Below are 21,191 nucleotides of genomic sequence, written 5' to 3'. Positions count from 1 at the left end.
CTAGTAGAGGATTATGAAGAAGAGATACTAGAGTCAGGTGCATTTCATTTGAAAGGTTATGGAACCTGGCTATGTTGGGAATTAGAGCAGCCAAGCTGTCAGCTTCAGTGACTGAAGAGAGGGATGAAGTTCCCCCGATGAGTGCGTTGAAGGAAGGGGAACCAAATCTGATGAGGCCAATGAGGGGCTATTAGAATGATGGTCCTTCCCAGGGATTTTGCTTTCTGTAATACCTTAGGTATCAATGGGATTGGTGGGAATGCATAGAGGAGACCTGGATGCCAGTCGTGTACGAGTGCGTCCCTTGGGGCTCCTGGAGGGGGAATCAGGGCAAAGTAGCTTCTGCATTTCATGTTCATGTGGTTGGCAAAAAGGTCGGAGCAAGGCTGGTCCTATGTGTGGAAAATTCTCTCTATTTCTTTCTTGAGGGGCCACTCGTGAGGCAACAAAATTGCTCTGCTCAGCTTGTCTGCTGTCATGTTGGATTTCCCCAGGGTGTGCATTGCTGACAGCACTCGGTGGATATAGCCCATTGCCATACTCTTAGGGCCTTACAACAAAGGGGGTAGAACCTGGTTCCTCCTTGTTTGTTCAAGTACCAGATCACTGACATGTCTGTCTGAATTGCAATTGTTTTCAGAGGAAGAGAATCCTGGAAGTACTGCAAAGCTAAAAGTACTGCTCTCATCTCCAGGACATTGATATGCAGATGTGTCTCCTGTTCAGTCCATGTGCCTTGGGCTGTTCTTCCCTGAAAATGCCCCCCGCACCCTATCAGGGAAGCGTCCATGGTCACTGTGGCCGCTGGTGGGGGTAGAACAACCACCACTGAAGATCCTTTTTGCATGTGTTTGTGATCATTATAAGATGAGACATTAGGAGCTCTTGGTAAGACCATCGAGTGAATAACAGCCATTGCAGAATCCACATGTGTATGCGACCCAAAGGTATGGCTAATATTGTAGCTGCCATCATGCCTAACAGTTTCAGTACTTCTGATGCTGGAGCCTTGTCTTTGGATATGATATTGTGGACCTGCTGATGGAGTAGTAAGACTCTTTCTGCTGGAAGTCTCAAAGTGGTGGTGGTGTCCAATTCTGCTCCAATAAAAACGGTATGTTGCAATGGCAACAAGGCAGATTTTTCTGAGTTTATTGTAATGCCCAGATGACTGGAGAGAGAAAGAGTAGTGTCCCTGGATTGTATGAGCTGATGCCTGGTAGTGGCAGTGAGGAGCCAATTGTTTAGGTACAGAAACACCTGGAATTCTAAACGTCTAAGGTGAGCCGTGACCAATGAAATACATTTGGTGAACACTCTGGGGGCTGTAGTGAGACCAAAGGGCAGGGCTCGAAACTGGTAATGATTGGCTCCCAGCCAGAAGCGCAGATGATCCCTGGATGGTCTGGCCATTTTTATGTGGAAGTACGCATCCTGGAGATCTATCGAGCACATCCAGTTGTCTTTCCCTAAAAAGGGAAGTATCAATTAAAGCGTGACCATCTGGGACTTCTCTTTCTTGACAGATCTGTTTAGTCTGCTGAGGTCCAAAATAGGTCTCCAGTCCCCTGTCTTTTTTGGAACTAAAAAGAATCGAGTAAGTTCCAGATCTTATCTGGTCTGCTGGGACTGGTTGGATGACTCTTTTTCTTAGCAATGTTTGGACCTCTACTGTTGCCTGTTCCCTGTAAATAGGTGGAACGTCTGGGATTTTTGTTGTCAATGGGAGGGGGTGTGGCGAAAGGAATTAAATATCCTCTGGAAATGATACTTTGTACCCAGTTGTCATTTGTTATTTTGAGCCAGGTGTCTGGATACAAAGATAAGCGACCCCCAACTGCCTCCAGAGTAGGACAGTCGGGCCTCCTTTCAGGAGCGCTGGTAGAGCTTCCCAAAGAACTGATCCCTTTCACCCTGGTTTTGTGGACCACCTCTGCCATGAGGGCGATGTCTTCCATTATTGCCCCCTCCTCTGCCCCTAGAGGGGGGGTTCACCACGTGTGTCCTGAAAGGCTCCTTGGGCTTTTTAGAACCACATCTTTACTCCCCTTTGACACTTGGGGTAAGGTCTGGTAGGAGTGGAAAAATGGACTCCGACAGACTGTCTTTCCTTCCTGTTCACACCTGGTCACAGTTTCCTTAACTTTGGGCCCGAAAAGGGATGAGCCATCAAAAGGGGTGTTGACAAAGGATGACTTAAAGGGCTACATGAAGGAACACAAGTGCATCTAGGAGTGTCCCCAAAGAGCAATTGCTGTACCCACTGCCCTACTTGTGCCATCAGCTGCATATGAAATGAGGCACATGGACGAGTTCACTATGGAATTGAGGGTAGCAAGCTGGGAGGCAACTTTATCTGAAGCTCCTGCAGCTACTGTACCCTGAAGAGTATCTCTGAGCTCTTTTAGGAGATCTCTCTGCAGTCTCATAAAATAGGTGAGATAGTTGAGCGAACGCAGTGCAAAAGTCGCTGAACTGTACATGCGCTTCCCGTATCTATCCATGATCCAAGAGTCTCTGTTAGGAGGATGAATAGAGGAAGATGTTTCCGAAATCTCCAAAATAGGGGGAGGTGGCCAAATGGTTAAGGTGTTTGCCTTACAAACACAAGGTGCAGGGTTTGAGTCTCACAGTGGAGAATTGGCTAGGCTTAAAATGGCTCGTAGGGGCAGTTAGCTTGGTACTAATCTATGAACCTACGATAATCTCCTTTTTGGTGGCTGCTGCCAGCACCATGGCATCAACTGACACTCCCTTGGTGAGAAAGGACTTTTCCTGGTGGGGGGGCAGAAATAAATTTATTAGGCCTCCTGCGGACAGGCTCCATGGTGTCCGGAGACTCCTACGCCCTTCATGAGACCAGCTCCATAAGCTCATTGAAGGGCAGAGACACCCAAGAGGTGGAGGGTTGAGACCAGAAAGGTTTCAGGAGAACCGACTCATCTTCATTAGGGTTGGTGGACTGCCAGTCACCCCTCTGCCTAAGGATTTCTAATATCTCAGCAAATGAGATATCCTCAGAAGGGGACTCTTCTGATTCATCCAAGTCAGTATTGGATGTGAGAGACTCATGTGAGGAGTCTAAATGCTTCCTCTTACAGATTCTCTTCCTGGGATCCTCATCAGTGGAAACTTCTTGTGAGGTCTCGGAAGAGCAAGGGCACCCAATGGGGCTTCCTGAGGCTCTGGGTTTCTACATCTCTGTGAAGCAGAATAGGACATAGGCGCTTTTGGGGAGGAGGTAGCCAGACCTGAAGTTGTAGATGCCTTAGGAGACATGGCTGTCCTCATAGCTTCAAAGGCACCTCTGGTCCAATGAGAAGGGACCGACGGAACTGAGGAAACTCTCCATCCCTCCAGCACTGGGACAGTGGGCTCTGAACTAGAGGTAGGAGCCCAGCTCATCCAAGCTGAAGCCCTGAGAGCCAAAGTTGGAACTGACAAATCAAACTGACTATCCTCTCTGGATCTGACCGAGAGTGTCTGCTTCTAGACTCCTCGATCAGCGCCGAGGATGTCCAAGTAAATGGGACCAAAGACACTGGAACAGGCATCGGCTCCAAAGGCTCAACGATCATCAAGCCCGATTCCTCCAGCTCCAAAAGACGAGTATGGCTCAGTGGAGGAAAAGTAGTAGATGGTAAAACAGTTCCGAAACCATTTGGGTCAGAGCCGATATAAATTTAGCAAATGCTGGTGCCTGTAACAACTTCTGCACCACACGATCCACATCCAAATTGGAAAGACTTATCGACGGCTGAGATGAGTGGATGTACAGATTGCAGGAGTGGTGATTTAGGCACTTCAGATACAGGTTCCAGGACCGGGGACTGGCTCCGAAAGGACAAGACACACTGCTCCAAGGGCTGTGGAGTCGACATTGATGTTTTTTTTTTACTTCTGAAGAAGTAGAAGCCTTGGAAGACTTTGAAGATTTACTAGACCTGGCCTGTTCACTCAAAGCTTCCTGAAAAGACGGTTTGACTAGTCCTCTATCAATTAGCGTTCTCTTTCTCTCTTGAAGGACCTTAGAAGAGAAGGAATGACAAATGGAGCAACTTTCCTGAAGGTGCAAGGCTCCCAAATAGTAAACACAGTTAACATGGCTATCTGTTAGACATTTTCTGTTCACATTTTGGACATTTTTTGAAACCTGACTTAGGGTGTTTATCCCTATCCTGGTCAGCTATAATGAACAGCACAGTATCAGTGAAACTACTTCAATATACTAAAGACACATCCAAAACTATTTAAATAAGCCCTGATAAAAATCTTTGGGCTAAACATCCTGTGACAGTGTCACTTTAAATACACACACACTAAATATCTAAGCACTTCTAAATATCAAAAGTTATCAAAGGCACACAATAACTATATAACTACACTAAATATAAAGGCCTTTAGAAAAAAATGAAGGCCAAAAGCTATATTTAAATATGAAAAAGGCACACCAAGGAATACACACTAAAGATATAAATGCTAAAGAAGCTAAAGCTAAGCAGTGGAATTAAGTTATAAGAAAAATTTTTATAATAAAGTTTTACTGCCCTGAGCTATTGCAGCGTCAAACTAGATCTGAGGTAACTCTAGGTGCATCATGGGATAGGGACTTGGCCTCGAGCTGTCTGAAGACCTCAAGCTTTGTAGTAGGCTGACTCAGAGTCGAGGATCAGCTCCGAACCCATCTGTAAGAATGAACGGCAAGATAGAACAACTTCACATCATGATGTTATATAACAATATAATAACAGCTATAAATGAAAATTGTGCTCCGATGGAATTTATATAGACTTCAGCATTTGATGCAGTCAACGCAAAACACTGAGCAATAAATTAGAACAAATTGGTATTGACGTATTCTTGATAATATGGATAGCTGCATGGCTTACAAATAGGACATGTCAAGTATAATACAGGAATTGGACAAGTGGAATTTTATGTTACACTCAGGTTGTCCCACAGTGCTCTTTCCTAGGCTAAAACTTGCTTAGGTTGTATCTTTCAGATCGTTTTATTCTGAGATGTACTATAGTTTGAATGCAGATGACTTGAAAATGGATAAACTGATTACATATGCTAGAGATAGGACATATCTGCAAAATGACTTGACTAAATTGACCTGGATGCAGGAGAATAATATGCTGATAAATAAATCAAAAATATGCATATGATACTTGTGAAACATAGATTGAAAGATGAATATTTAATACATCACACAGTGACTGAAAAGTAGATTAATTCATTTCAAGACCTGGGAATATCGGTAGATCCAGATTTGAGTTTTTCTAATCACATCAACCAATTGGCTAATGACAATTATAGAACTATAGGTTTTATAAAAAAAAAGATTTATAAAGTCTAGAAAATCAGAAATGTTGAAATCATTATTGGTTATATTAGAGCTAAACTTTAGTATGGAATAAGCATGTGGAAACCTTCTAAGAAAACATGCATGAGTAAACTGGAAAGAGTAGAGCAGAAATGTACTAAGGACATCCATTGGCGTGACAGTTTGAGTTGTTATGAAAGATTAAAGTATATGAACTTGTACAGTGTCTCATAAAATCCAGAGCTAATCTAAACAATCCTACCTTGGTCTGTGATTTGCTTTGGTGTTGACTGGCAAGAGAAGTTTTATTTTAATTTGTATTTTATTTTTTATCACTGTTTTTCACTGTTTGTAAGGCTGAAGGGATATCTTGTTAACAAGGTTTACTTTGATTCATATTTTGTTGCTTTACCTTTAATTTTGCTGTTGCCTGTTAGAAAGGGACAGGTTTTAGACAGGCAAGCTCCAGGCATCCTAAGGGACCTAGATGGATATAAATTCAGACAGATGGAAGAGAGGAAAATCCAGAGGTTATCTAAATAATCATACCTTGGTTTGTGATTCATGGTGGAGTTGACTGTCAAGAGAAGTTTTGTTTGAATTTATATTTTATTTCTGTTTTTTTCACTATTTCTGGTAGAAAGGGATAGTTCTTAACAAGAATATTTAATTTGATTCATATTTTGTTGTTTATACCTTTATTTATGTATTTAATTTAACATTTGTTTACCAGGAAAGTCCGACTTGGAACAAATCCAATTTTCAGTGGAGGCCTGGGGGGAAATATTCCAGGCACATGTCATTGTAATGCGGGAGGAATCCAGAGTACCTAGAGAAAACTCACATGAATGCAGGAAGGACATGCAGACTCTGCACAGAAAGCACTCCAGCCAAGAATCAAACTGGAGAACCTCTTGCTGTGAGGCAACAATGCTACTGCTGCACCACTGCACCATCCTTGCATGTTTCACTGTTGGTTGTTAGAAAGGAATAGATTTTAGGCAAGTAAGCTCTGGTCATCCCAAGGGACCAAGACAGCTATAAAGTCACACAGACTGCACAGAGGAAAATCCAGAGCTTATGTAAATAATTCTGCACTTGGTTTGTTATTTACTGTGGAGTTGTCTGGTTTGAGAAGTTTTATTTGAATTTATATTTTATTTTTTATCACTGTTTGTAGGTAGGAAGGGATAGCCTGTTAAGAAGATTTACTTTGATTCATATTTTATTGTTTTACCTTTAATTTCACTGTTGATTATTAGAAAGAGAGAGGTTTTAGATAATCAAGCTCTAGCCATTCCAAGGGGTCTAGACAGCTATAAATTCACACAGACTGCAGAGAGGAAAAGCCAGAGTTTATCTGAACAAACCTACCTTGGTTTGTGATTTACTGTGGAGTTGACTGGTAAGCGAGGTTTTTTTTTAGTTTATATTTTATTTTTTATTGCTGCTTTTTTACTGTTATAGGAAGGAAAGGATAGCTTGTTAACATGAAGATTTTCTTTGATTCATATTTTGTTGTACTTTTCACGTTCACTATTAGTTATTAGAAAGGGATAGGTTTTAGACAGGCAACCTCTAGCCATCCTATGGGGCTTAGACAGCAATAAATTCACATGGACTGCAGAGAGGAAAATCCAGACCTTATCTAAAAACAATTCTACTTTGATTTGTGACTTACTGTGGAGTTGACTGGTAAGAGAAGTTTTATTTGAATTTATATTTTATTTTTTAATCACTGTTTTTCACTGTTTGTAGGTAGGAAGGGATAGCGTGTTAACAACAATATTTACTTTCATTCATATTTTGTTTTTACCTTTAACTTCCCTGTTGAGTGTTAGAAAAAGATAGGGTTTAGCCATCCCAAGGGGCATACACAGCTATAAATTCACAGAGATTGCAAAGAGGAAAATCCAGAGCTTATCTACACAATTGTTCCTTGTTTGCGATTTACTGTAGAGATTACTGGTAAGAGAAGTTTTATTTGAATTTATATTTTATTTTCTATCACTATTTTTTCACTGTGTTTAGGTAGTAAGGGATAGTTTGCTAACAAGAAGATTTACTTTGATTCTTTTTTTTTTTTTTTTCTTTTTTAGGCAGGCAAGCTCTAAACATCCCAAGGGGCCTAGAGAGCTATAAATTCACACAGACGGCAGAGAGGAAAATCCAGATCTTATCTAAATAATCATACCTTGCTTTGTGATTTACTGTGGAATTGACTGGTAAGAGAACTTTTATTTAAATTAATATTTTATTTTTTATAACTGTTTTTAACTGTTTATAGGTAAGAAGGGATAGCTTGTTAACAAGAAAATTTAGTTTGACTTATATTTTGTTGTTTTGCCTTTAATTTCACTGTTGCTTCTTATAAAGGGATATGTTTTAGACAGGAAAGCTCTAGCCTTCCCAAGCACCTAGACAGCTATAAATTCACACAGACTGTAGAATAGAAAATGTAGAGCTTATCTAAACAACCCTACTTGGTTTGTAATTTACTGTGGGGTTGATTGGTTAAGAGAAATTTTATTTGAAATTATATTTTATTTTCCATCACTCTTTTTCAATCTTTGTAGGTAGGAGAGGATAGCTTGTTAACAAGAAGATCAGGAAGATGTACTTTGATTCATATTTCATTGTTTTACTTTTAATTTCAATGTTGGTTGTTAGAAAGGGATATGTTTTAGATAAGCAAACTCTAGCTATCACAAGGAGCCTAGTCATTTACATGTATTGCAGAGAGGAAAATCGAGAGATTATCTACATCTTACCTTGGTTTGTGATTTACCATGAAGTTGACTGGTAAGAGAAGTTTTATTTGAATTTATATTTTTTATCACTATTTTTCACAGTTTGTAGGATGGAAGGGATGACTTGTTAAGACTATTTACTTTGATTCATATCTTGTTGTTTTACTTTTAAGTTCCCTGTTGGTTGCTAGAAAGGGATATGTTTTAGACAAGCAAGCTGTAGCCTTCCCAAGGGGCTTGGACAGCTATAAATTCACACAGACTGCAGAGAGGAAAATCCACAGGTTATCTAAATAATCCTGCCTTGGTTTGTGATTTAATGTGGAGTTCACTCATAAGAGAAGTATTTGAATTTATATTTTATTTTTTATCGCTGTTTTTCACTCTTTGTAGGAAGGAAGTGATAGCTTGTTAAACAAAAATATTTACCTTGATTTGTATTTTGTTGTTTTACCTTTAATTTCACTTTTGCTTCTTAGAAAGGGATAGATTTTAGACAGGCAAGCTGTAGTCATCCTGAGGGGCCTACACAGCTATAAATTCACACAGACTACAGAGAGGAAAATCCAGAGCTTGTCTAAGCAATCCTACCTTGGTTTGTAATTTACTGTGGAATTGACTCGTAAGAGAAGTTTTATTTGAAATTATATTGTATTTTCTATCATTCTTTTTCACTCTTTGTAGGTAGGAAGGGATAGCTTGTTAACAAGAAGATCAAGAAGATGTAGTTTGATTCATGTTTTGTTGTTTTACCTTTAATTTCACTGTTAGTTGTTAGAAAGGGATATGTTTTAAACAGGCAAGCTCTAGCCATCCCAAGGGGTCTAGACAGCTGTAAATTCACAAGGACTGCACAGGGGAAAATCCAGAGATTAAATAAAATGACAGCCAACAGACCAGGTCACCAACTTTATTAACAGGTTTACACTCTAGCGCCTCAGCTTAAAAAGCCTTCAAGGAAAATCCAGAGCTTATCTAAACAATCCTATCTTGGTTTGTGATGTATTAATCTTTACTGTTAAAAAGAAGTGCAACTGCAAGTGATAGTTCACAGAAGCTACTGCACATAAACGAATTACAGCCTTTGTCTGACTTGCAGAACTTACACAACTTTACTGTACTTTACTATTTAGTTGTATATTGCTTGCATGATTTTAGTCATCGAAGTTGATTTGCATTCTCTTTTAATTCTGTGGTTACTGATTTTTATTTATAATATTTTATTCATTTGAAGCTGAATATGGAATCCTTAAATGAGTATGCAATTAGTGATTTGCTAAATCAGAAATATCTTGTACATTGTAATAAATGCTATGCATATTTAAAGGTAACAGCTGATAACACTGGTGATCTGTGTTCTGTGTCAAAAGTTGGATGATTTGCTTATTATTATTACAGGTAAATCCAGACTTGATGATGATTGCACTTGTGGCATGGCTTGGAGAACTGTTGTTTTATATATTAATGACTGGACTAGTGAGATAAAGAATGTTGGGCAAAGAGCAAATAGAATACATTTAGGAAATGATGCGTCTATTGTCTGTAAAGATCATTCAGCCCCTATGACACACGACGATGCCCCTGACAACTTTGGAATTCTAGATGCAAGTATTCAACAATTTGAGGATCTGGATTGTTTAAAAGGAAAGAATAAAAGAAAGGAAGAAGTTCACAACAAATAACAAGAAAGAGAAACTGATTAATGTCTGTAAACTTAAGGGACTACATACTAAAAAGGACACTGCTTTGTTATGTAACTCACGGGTTACAGGGAATGATAACATTTTTCTATCAGAAAACCTTCAGCCTACAGAAAAAGGTATCATTTTTCCAAAAGAGAAGGTTGAAAAAAGAGGCAAGGGGCAGGTGAAAAGGAAGAAATCAAAATTGAACATGGAAGGATTGACAAGCATTACTGTAAGAAAAAAGAAGAGAAAGACAGATGTTCACTACATGGCTCAAGCTGTGGATCTACAATGCTATCTGGATGAGAATTTAATTCACAATGAAAACTGGGATTAATAAGACTAACGGTGCTGAATATCATTCCTTTGTAACAATTGAAAGAGCAGATATTACTGTATTAGAAGTTGAAGATTCTTCAGATCTAGTTAGCAAAGATATTCTTGTAATTGGAGATTCAATTCTTAGAGGAATTGATACTTATATTTGCAGAGAAGATAATGAACATCAAATAGGGTTATGCTTGCCAGGAGCAAAATAGAATGAGACAAGCCTTGGAATGCCTTAATGTAAGGAAGCATGGATTTGGTTTTATTCATGTTGTTACAAATGATCTCATCTGCAAGGATTCTGACTGCTAGAAGAGAACTTACAGCCCTCTTACATAGTATAGCTTGTAGTGATGTTAGATTGTATTTTTTTCACAGATTATATACAGAAAGGATAGTCAGGTTACCGTGAATGAAAAGATTTTTTAGGTAAATACCTACATGGAAAAACATGTCCTGTTTTTAAAAAATGGAAATGTGTAGAGCATCCAAGCTTAGTTTTGGGCACGTGTTTTGTCATGATGAGGGAAGATAATTTTTGTAACAGATATTTGTCAATTTTTGGCAAACACTAGGCAGGATTTTTGCCAAGTCAAAAATTTAACAGTTGACAGCAACATTTGATACATCTCTGATGGTTGTTATTGCTAGGAGCATTAATAATAAAGTTCTTTTTATTTGAAAATTTGCTGCATTCCCACAAGATTGATGTGGTTATTGTTTGTGAAACATGGTTAAAGAATAATGACTAGAAACCAGTTTTGTCAAGGTGTAAATGTTTTTACTGTAAGAGACATTAAAAAAAAAACTCTGGTGGAAGTGATATGATAGGGATTAAAGATAATTATGAGACCTATGATTATTACATGTTTAGTGATAACATGAATACTATACACTGTGTAACTGTGACAAGAATCAACCCTGGAACATATATAACAGTTGTTGGAGTGTATAGACCACCAATGTCAAGCGCAGATGACTTAGAGGAATTCATACATTTCTTGCATGAAACACAGGAGGGGAGAATAATATTAGATGGGGACTTCACTTTACCAGAAAGACTGGAATAATATTGATTCAACAAGATTAGCAAGGAAATTATTCACAACATGTATTCAGAAACAATTACTTCAGATTATAAAACAACCTACCAGGGGACACAACATACAAGACATTGTTTGTGTTCCTAAAGAAATTATTACATCAAGTCAAGTTTTACCACTTATGTGCAGTGATCATGGGGGTTATAAATGTTAATATGTTGCTAGATAATTCTGCCAAGCTGAAATATAAACCAATGCAATGAAAGTTAATTACAGATTATATGGAAGTAAAACAGTTGCTATGTAAAAATAACTGGAGTGGTGTGTTCACTAGAAAAACTGCAGATGGAATATGGATAGTTTTGAAAGAGAAATTACTTAAGTGCAAAAAGTAAAAAAAAATGTTTTGACATCAGGGGAATATATTTCCATAACAATAAGATACCTGATTAAGGTGAGAGACAAAAAATATAAGAAATGGAAGAGAGGTCGAACTATAACTCTGAAAACTGAAATAAATAAGCTGGACAAACAGATTAAGTATAGTGTGAGACAAGATAAAGAAAATTTTGAAGAAAAATATAAAGATATTGTGCATAATAGGAAACCTTTTTATAGATACATAAGATGTGAAAGGAGTAAAGACACAAATTGATAAACTGTGTGCAGATTCTAAAATTTATTCTCATACACAACAGATTATAGATATATTTAAAAAATCTTATGCAAAACAGTTTGACTTCACAAAGGGTGTGATAAGTTATCCTAGTGACATCCAGGTAACCTCAGATACTGGAATCAAACTAGATTATATTGAAAAAGAACTGTGCAAACTGGATGCAAACAAAGCACAGGGAAGAGGTGGAATAAGTAACAATGACTTGAGAACACTTCAGCAAGAATTTACAGTACCATTGTATCTATTATTCACTAGGTCATATAAACATGAGGGGATTCCTCAATATTGGAGACATGCACTTATTAAGCCTGTCTTTAAGGGAAAGAGGAGTAGGACAAACTCAGAGTCATATATACCCTTAAGGCTACTTTGATGTTGTGGAAAAGTAATGGAGAAGGTAATATTGGATAAGTTATTGTCAGAATTGGATAGGATGGACTTGAAAACATATTGGCATGCATATGTTGAAAATAGATCTATTACCACCTGTAACATCATGTTCTATATATATATAATAATAGCTATGAATGAAAAAAATGTGCTGTGGTATAATAATTTATATAGCTTTAACTTCATTTGATAGGGTCATACACAAAAGACTGATCAATAAATTAGAACAACTAGGTATTGATGTACTCTTCATAAGATGGATAGCTGCATGGCTTATAAATAGGACATGGCAAGTATTGTATAGCAACTGGACAGGTGAAAGTCTTGTTTGCAGTCAGAGTATCCCACAGGGCTCTGTCCTAGGCCCTTACTTGTTTAGATTGTATCTTTCAGACTTAACTTTTTCATCTGAGGTGTTACACAGTCTATATACAGATGACCTGAAACTGCAAAATAACGTGACTAAATTGACCATTTGGGCACAGGAGAATAATATGCTGATAAATACATCAAAACTTAAGCATATGAGATTTGGGAGACATAAATTGAAGAGTGAATATTTAATACAGCACACACTGATTTAGACTGTAGACATTTCAGGATCTGGATATATATGTGTAGATCTAGCTATGAGTTTTTCTAATCATATCAACCAATCGGTTAATGATAGTTATAGAACTATAGTTTGTATAAAAAGATTTATAAAGCCTAGGAAATCAAAAACGATGACATCATTGCTTGTTACATTAGACCTAAACGTCATTATAGAATAACAGTATGAAAACCCTATAAGAAAACAAGCATGAGTAAATTGGAAAGAGTACAGCAGAAATATACCAAAAGCATCCATGGATGTGAAAATTTAAGTTATTATGAAAGACTAAAATATTTGAACTTGTACAATGTCTCTTATAGATATCTAAGAGGCGAGCTTATTCAGGTATGTATTGGGCATTTAGAGACAACTACCTCTGTGAATGTTTAGGGTTATCAAAAAAGTACTAGAGAATCATCAGACAACCTATGCAGAAGATTCTGTAAGAATGAGAAGTGTACTAATTGGTTCTCTGAAAGAGCAGCTGTTGCAGGGAACAGAGTACCAAATTGCATTAATGCAAGCACTAGTTTAGATATTTTTAAGAACAACTTGGACACTTATTATGGGAATAACTATTTTGGTATATTGGCAGGCTGGAAGAGAATTAGTGCCTGTGCCTGAAATATTTGAATGTATGTATGTAGATATGTACACAATTATGAGTCTAATCAGTGTGGAATACAAATTGGCAAAGAGTTCTTTTGATCTGGAAAAAATACCTTTTGCTATGAGTTGTGCAAGGTAGAAGGATTTCTTAACTACTAAAGAAAGCAGCATGTTGGTTAAATATGAGTGAGCAGCCACATGCCTACGTCTTTCACAACATTTTTATGTTGACGTGGTGTGTTATCTATGCTACAAGCTGGAACTAGGAGGTGCTTACCAAATGCTACAGTGTTGCACTTTTTGACATTGAGTTTGAGCCCATTTTTATTGCACATGCTATTGACGAGGGTAAGCTCCTTTTTCAGTGCATGTATGTCAGAGGGGGACTTGATGATGACTTCTAGTTTGTTATTCAGAGATCCTTGTTTGATAAGTAGAGATTAGAGAAGTAGATACTGAACAGCAGAGGTCCCAAAACAAATCCATGTGGAACTCCACTGGTCATTTTCATGCTCTCAAAGGATGCTCCCACTAATTGTACTGTGCAAGTCCTGTCTATATGCCAGGTTGCTATCCATGTAATCACATATGGATCAGTTTGGAACTCATTCAACTAGTTCTATATTTGCATATGGTATGGTAGTGAATGTCTTGGTGATGTTGATGTCTACAACCTGAGTAACCCTGTCAAAGAAGTCCACAAGATTCAAGAGAGAGGATTTATCCTTTATGAAGTCAAACTGCTGGGGGTTGCATCTCATAAGATTATTGACATTATTTTATCAATTGGGTCAGTTATGATCATTCCACGACTTTGCATACTAGACTCATTAGGCTGATGGATCTGTAATTTCTAAGGTGGCCACCCTTGTAGATTGTTATCACAACTGTGTACCATTCCCATGGCACAAAACCAGTTGCAAGGTTCTGGTTGAGGAGGTGTTTGTTTACTACTTATTTATAAATCACATCAGTTAAGCCCTATGTCCTGGAAAAGCAGACAGCCCAAAAGGTTTCCATGTTCCAATGCTATTTAACCCTATTTAGTGGTAGTTGTTTATTGATTTCTCTTGTACCACATCTGACATTTTAAAAAAATTGAAAAAAAAAGTAGAATAAGAATGTAATTGTGATATAATCTAATGTTAAAGAGGTTTCTGGAGAATAACAGCTTGTCCAACTAGACCACCTATGCAAATTGAAGATTAGCATCTTCCTTCAATCAGGTTAAGAGCAGTCTGGAGAAATCAAAACTCCTATACAAATTGAAAATGATCCTTTTTCTCTAATCAGGCTGAGAGCTAGTCTGGACCAGTCATTCTAGAGCATCAATGCCAATAGCAACAGCTGTCTTCCATCATACCCCCTTTTCAGAAGCATTAAAATATGGCAAGCAAATGGAATCTCATTTACTAAAAACCTGTTTGACGAAATCTACTGGATGAAAGTGCTTATAAGGAAACTCAAGGAACTGGACAACATTAAAGAGCAATCAGATTATCCTGCATTTTTATTTTAATATTTTAGAAAGAATCTTTTGGAAAAGGGTAGGGTTATAAAGATTCCACTGCACACTGATCAAGAATTTGACAGGATCTACTAGTATAATTGTGTTTTTTATTCACTTGTTGGTTCCAGAAGGGCACAGTCACCTCCACTGGGTTGGAAAGCCTACACACTGACACTAGGAACTGTGCTTTATTATTTATTGTCATAACGTTCATATTTCTTTAAATATCTTAGCAAGTAGGAGACACACAAAACCGTTTAGCCTCATATGCAAGCTCACAAGTTTCTGTTGACATTGCATGTGTAGGTTGAGTGGCTACTAAGCTATTGTAAGTTGTTTACAAAATATTACAATATCTATTTATTGTGTGTAAGAAGTCGAATCTAATACTGCCATTGTAAAGATAAGGTTGTGCTGAACAATTTGCTATTTATACTTCTGCATACATCTCAGCTGACCAGATTTTCGCATAATGCCCAGATTTTTACCTCATATTTTTGATTTGTTCCTCTTAAAATTTGAGGTTTTCTGCCAAATTAGTGAGGACTGAATTCACTAAATAATGACAGACATTTGAGTTTCAGCCTTCACATCCTTCAGAAAATGCATGGCAACATAAAACATTAAATTCTAGCAACTTTCTAAATTTATAACAGCAATATTTAAAGTTTGTCTCTATTTTTGAGTCATTGCCCCCTGATTATCTTTGGCTTTGTACACATTTCTTATGTTGAGATTGAGAGGTATGCACTTGTATTATAACCTTCATGTTTCTGGATAAAAGAAGATTTGTGTGAAGTGTGGAGACATAATTTGATTTTGTCAAAAACGTCAGGATGCAACCATTGAAACACAAGAGTATACACTTCCAGAGCTCATTTGGAGTCAACAAAACAATCTAACAAACTATCACATAAAAAAAGTTCTGACAGTAATTAGGAAATTGTGTTTAAAGATATGTTTTACTTTTTTTCTATTGCTGTCAGAGTGCTTTCATCTTGTACAAAGGTAGCCATAATCATAAAAAAATTACAGAATATGCTGTGGATATGTGGGCTTTATTAATTCTGCAGAACTATGTATTGCAATCTTTTTCCATTCCAGGGAATGTCTGGGGGTTGTGAATCCTGAAGTAATGTGTATCCATGATGTTTTTTTTTTTTTTTTTTTTTGCCTACTAGTCCTATGCAATTGCAGAAGATTTTTGAAGTCCACTATTAGATTTGTATTTGAATGTATGATATAATTGTATTAAAATTATCACAGGCTTCATGCACATATAACTAAGAAATATTGCTCTGCCTATGCCAGTTAAGTTGCATGCTGCAACTGAAACATAAGTATATCTGAAAAGTGGTTTAGAACTTTTGTTCTGAGACTGTAAGAGTCCAACAAGGTATTAAATTGTTCTGTCTGGTGATGACTGCACCGAGGCCATAGCATTAGCAACTATAGAAAACTACACCATTGTAACCCAGAATTCCAAGGGAATATGTTGATTTTTCTCAGAAAATAATGAGCTCATATCAGAGGGAAAACAGTGATGGGACTTCTGGGAGAGCTGCAGCAGTGGTTCACTGTAGATATGTCTCGTGAGATACAACATATGGTTCTCCGTACAATATTTAATCATACAATAGAGGAGCTTGGACACGAGAAGTGGTTACAGATGAGAAATTAAGTTTGTGAAAAAGAAAAATGGCAGGGAGAGTAATTATTGCAAAAAATGAACCAACTTTTAGACTGGCAGGTTGTAGGAGCCATGATAAGTGTTATTTTTTATTGCATTTTTCTGAGGTTGGCATCATGGAGTTCCTGCTGGAGAGCACAAAAGATAAATCATTGGTGCTATGACTGAGACAAAAATGGCAAAAAAAATATGTGAGTCTGTATTTGACTGTTCAGTATTCCTTTCAATGACAATCAGCCATATTTCATTTCCCCTCCATAAATACTAGAACATTTCCAATAAATACATCTTGCCAAATTAATTAATGTTCATTAAGATTACTTAATGGTAAAAAAAGACACCTTTTGCCACAGTACATGCTAGTGTTAAGCATCTATGTATAATGATAAGTACTTTACAGCATTTACTCAACCATACCTTGACTGCAGAAAGCCTACATAATCAAATCCAGATGATGAAATAAACAAGTCAGCAAAGCATTTTTTTCATGGTGGAGCTTTGCCAGGGATAGCTTATCTTCACTTCCTGTCTACTATAACTAACTCCAAGGTCATTAAACCTCAGAAAAAAGTTAAATTTATCATCACCGATATTCATATTCCGTTGGCTAGTCTCTATCAAACTGGCTTCAGTTAACCCTGTTTATTTCATCATTCAGTTGGCAGCAGGTATTTTTTACCTTATATTTTCCCATTATCTGTGTGATAACAGTATCTATGCAAGACATGTACTCTTTTACACCGCTTAAAACTGATCACTGCAACAAAAAAATGTTAAATGTTTCCATGAAGCTACATTCATCATGGTCTTCATAAACTTCAGGCAGGATCTCATAAGTGCTGTCATTAGGTTCCTTATGCTATTTAATATTTCTAATTTACTGAGCAAACTATAATAGATACAGAATAAAGAACAGCATATGCCAAGTTATGTACAGAGTATAAGCTATAGATATGTGGAAGTAGTAGGCCACATGTATTCTGGAACACACAGACAAGCTTTTCACTGCATACTGTGGAATTACTTACTATATTTCTAAAAGTAGTACTCATTCTAACCCCATGTGCTAAAATGGGAAAGGGGGGTTGTGGATCGCTGGATGGAGGATGGATTCAATTGACAATAAGATGTTATATAAAATGTGTCTGTAGTTAACCAAAGTAAATTATTTTTCAGCTTATTACTGCATTTCATGGTTCTTTTGATATGATATTTGCTGTTGTACTGTGCTTTAATGAATGTGGAAATAAATATCACCTCAGAATGTATTAACGTCCATCTATCCATATTCAGAACTCTGTTTATCCATTTTAGGGTTGCAGGCTGTTGGTGCCTGATGAGTAATATGTAAAGCAGGAAATGATCATGGATGGGACAGGAAGCATGCACACTCCCACTTATAGTAAACTTATCCCAGGGGTATTAGGATTACCAGTTCATCTACCTTTTGGATGTAGTAAGAAACAAGAACCCCAACCAAAACCTTATGTTTTCTCCATATAGAAGACATTCCAGTCTGAGCACAAACAAGGGAAATAAGTGATGTAGGGTAGAAATGCTGCGAAGTGCACCACTGTGCCACCTGCAACATGTTTACAAAGAGTGAGTACAGATTTGTGCACATTTTAGCCTCCTTTTTTGTTTCAATTTCCTGAGTTTAGTTGTGAATGAAGTAACAGTCATTTTATGAAACTAAATAAGAAGAACACTGACTTCTGAAGGTGAGGTGTAATACCCAGCATATGTGTGGTGAGGTATAGTACCCAGCATGTGTGGTGAGGTGTAATACCCGGCATATGTTTGGTGAGGTGTAGTACCCAGCATATGTGTTGTGAGATGTAGTACCCAGCATGTATGGTGAGGTGTAATATCCAGCATATGTGTGGTGAGGTGTAGTACCTAGCATGTGTGGTGAGGTGTGGTACCCAGCATATGTGAGGTGAGGTGTAGTACTCAGCATATGTGTGGTGAGGTGTAGTACCCAGCATATGTGTGGTGAGGTATAGTACCCAGCATATGTGAGGTGAGGTGTAGTACCCAGCATATGTGTTGTGAGATGTAGTACCCAGCATATGTGTGGTGAGATGTAGTACCCAGCATATGTGTGGTGAGGTGTAATACCCGGCATATGTGTGGTGAGGTGTAATACCCGGCATATGTGTGGTGAGGTGTAGTACCCAGCATGTATGGTGAGGTGTAATATCCAGCATATGTGTGGTGAGGTGTAGTACCCAGCATGTGTGGTGAGGTGTTATACTCTGCATATGTGTGGTGAGGTATAGTACCCAGCATGTGTGGTGAGGTGTAATACCTGGCATATGTGTGGTGAGGTGTAGTACCCAGCATATGTGTTGTGAGATGTAGTACCCAGCATGTATGGTGAGGTGTAATATCCAGCATATGTGTGGTGAGGTGTAGTACCCAGCATGTGTGGTGAGGTGTTATACTCTGCATATATGTGGTGAGGTGTAGTACCCAGCATATGTGTGATGAGGTATAGTACCCAGCATATGTGTGGTAAGGTGCAATACCCAGCATATGTGAGGTAAGGTGTAGTACCCAGCATATGTGTGTGGTGAGGTGTAGTAACCAGCATATGTGTGGTGAGGTATAGTACCCAGCATATGTGAGGTGAGGTGTAGTATCCAGCATATGTGAGGTGAGGTGACAGGATATGTGTGGTGAGGTGTAGTACTCAGCATATGTGTGGTGAGGTGTAGTACTCAGCATATGTGAGGTGAGGTGTAGTACCCAGCATATGTGAGGTGAGGTGTAGTACCAGGCATATGTGAGGTGAGGTGTAGTACCCGGCATATGTGTGGTGAGGTATAGTACCCAGCATATGTGAGGTGAGGTGTAGTACCCAGCATATGTGTGGTGAGGTGTAGTACCCAGCATATGTGTGGTGAGGTGTAGTACTCAGCATATGTGTGGTGAGGTGTAGTACTCAGCATATGTGAGGTGAGGTGTAGTACCCAGCATATGTGAGGTGAGGTGTAGTACCCAGCATATGTGTGGTGAGGTGTAGTACCCAGCATATGTGTAGTGAGGTGTAGTACTCCGCATATGTGAGGTGAGGTGTAGTACCCAGCATATGTGAGGTGAGGTGTAGTACCCAGCATATGTGAGGTGAGATGTAGTACCCAGCATATGTGTGGTGAGGTGTAGTACTCAGCATATGTGTGGTGAGGTGTAGTACTCAGCATATGTGTGGTGAGGTGTAGTACTCAGCATATGTGAGGTGAGGTGTAGTACTCAGCATATGTGAGGTGAGGTGTAGTACCCAGCATATGTGTGGTGAGGTGTAGTACCCAGCATATGTGAGGTGAGGTGTAGTACCCAGCATATGTGAGTTGAGGTGACAGGATATGAGTGGTGAGGTGTAGTACTCAGCATATGTGTGGTGAGGTGTAGTACTCAGCATATGTGAGGTGAGGTGTAGTACCCAGCATATGTGAGGTGAGGTGTAGTACCAGGCATATGTGAGGTGAGGTGTAGTACCCGGCATATGTGTGGTGAGGTATAGTACCCGGCATATGTGAGGTGAGGTGTAGTACTCAGCATATGTGAGGTGAGGTGTAGTACTCAGCATATGTGAGGTGAGGTGTAGTACCCAGCATATGTGTGGTGAGGTGTAGTACCCAGCATATGTGAGGTGAGGTGTAGTACTCAGCATATGTGTGGTGAGGTGTAGTACCCAGCATATATGTGGTGTGGTGTAGCATCCACTATATGTGTGGTGAGGTGTAATACCCAGTATTTGTGCATGATGGACAATGTAAGTAACAAGGCATAATGGATGGAGATCAAGTCAGTCACAGTGGGAGTTGTAAGTAAATTAGCATTATAGATTTAGATCAGACCACTGAACAGCACCTAACAAAAAAAGTAAAATGAAACGGCAAGCTTTTATAGCTGATAGAAAACAGCAAAAATCAAACCAAATGATGACAAATTCTCTTAATTGTCTGGTAGTGCTGAGAAAAGTTGCAACAAAAGGAATTAAAACAATGGTAACTGTCATAAAACATTCAAATGCTACTAATTCACTTTAACTGTGGTGCTGCGATCATTGATTTAATAATATGCAAGTTAAGAGGTGTTGAAGTGGAGCCCCCCCCCCCATATCAAGGGTAAGGGAAAAGCCCCCCACATAAAACATTATTATTGAATTATAGACACTGCATGTAATCTGTGCAATGGACTTGTATGGGAGGGCAATGTTTCTGATTTTCTTTTCTCCTCTTTTAATACTAGTAGTTTAGTAGTTTACATTTGCAATCATTGTAATTCAATGGTTTGTGCCTCACTATAATGTGGCAGCCATAAAGTAGGTTTATCATACTGCATGTTTCAATAAAAGTAATTGTCAACAGATTGTTGTATAATGATACATATCAACTCATCATGAATCATTTCCAAAATACACACAGTTTATACATGCACATTTTCAGATATATACATACGTATAAATATGTATATATATATATATATATATATGTGTGTGTGTATCAGAGGGCGAGAGAACTAGATAAGGGTACAAATGTACTCAGACACAAAAAATATAGAATGAACATTTTAATT

At 38.2% G+C, this 21,191-nt stretch overlaps 1 protein-coding gene across 3 annotated transcripts in view; it reads left to right on the top strand.

Annotated features, from left to right (window-relative positions):
- XAF1 (XIAP associated factor 1) overlaps window positions 1–7,548 on the top strand; it is a 205,061-nt gene extending 197,513 nt beyond the window's left edge. For all 3 annotated transcript variants that reach the window (XM_044054244.1, XM_044054246.1, XM_044054245.1), the window contains exon 9: window positions 7,429–7,548. In XM_044054244.1, the coding sequence (XP_043910179.1) occupies window positions 7,429–7,517 (89 nt within the window). In that variant the 3' untranslated portion in view covers window positions 7,518–7,548. The remainder of the gene's footprint in view (window positions 1–7,428) is intronic.
- Window positions 7,549–21,191: the final 13,643 nt, after the last annotated feature.

This window comes from Protopterus annectens, chromosome 13.part0, assembly GCF_019279795.1.
Source record: "Protopterus annectens isolate FY-2018-M chromosome 13.part0, PAN1.0, whole genome shotgun sequence".
Classification (NCBI taxonomy): Eukaryota; Metazoa; Chordata; order Ceratodontiformes; family Protopteridae; genus Protopterus; species Protopterus annectens.
This window is presented reverse-complemented; position numbering and strand designations above follow the sequence as displayed.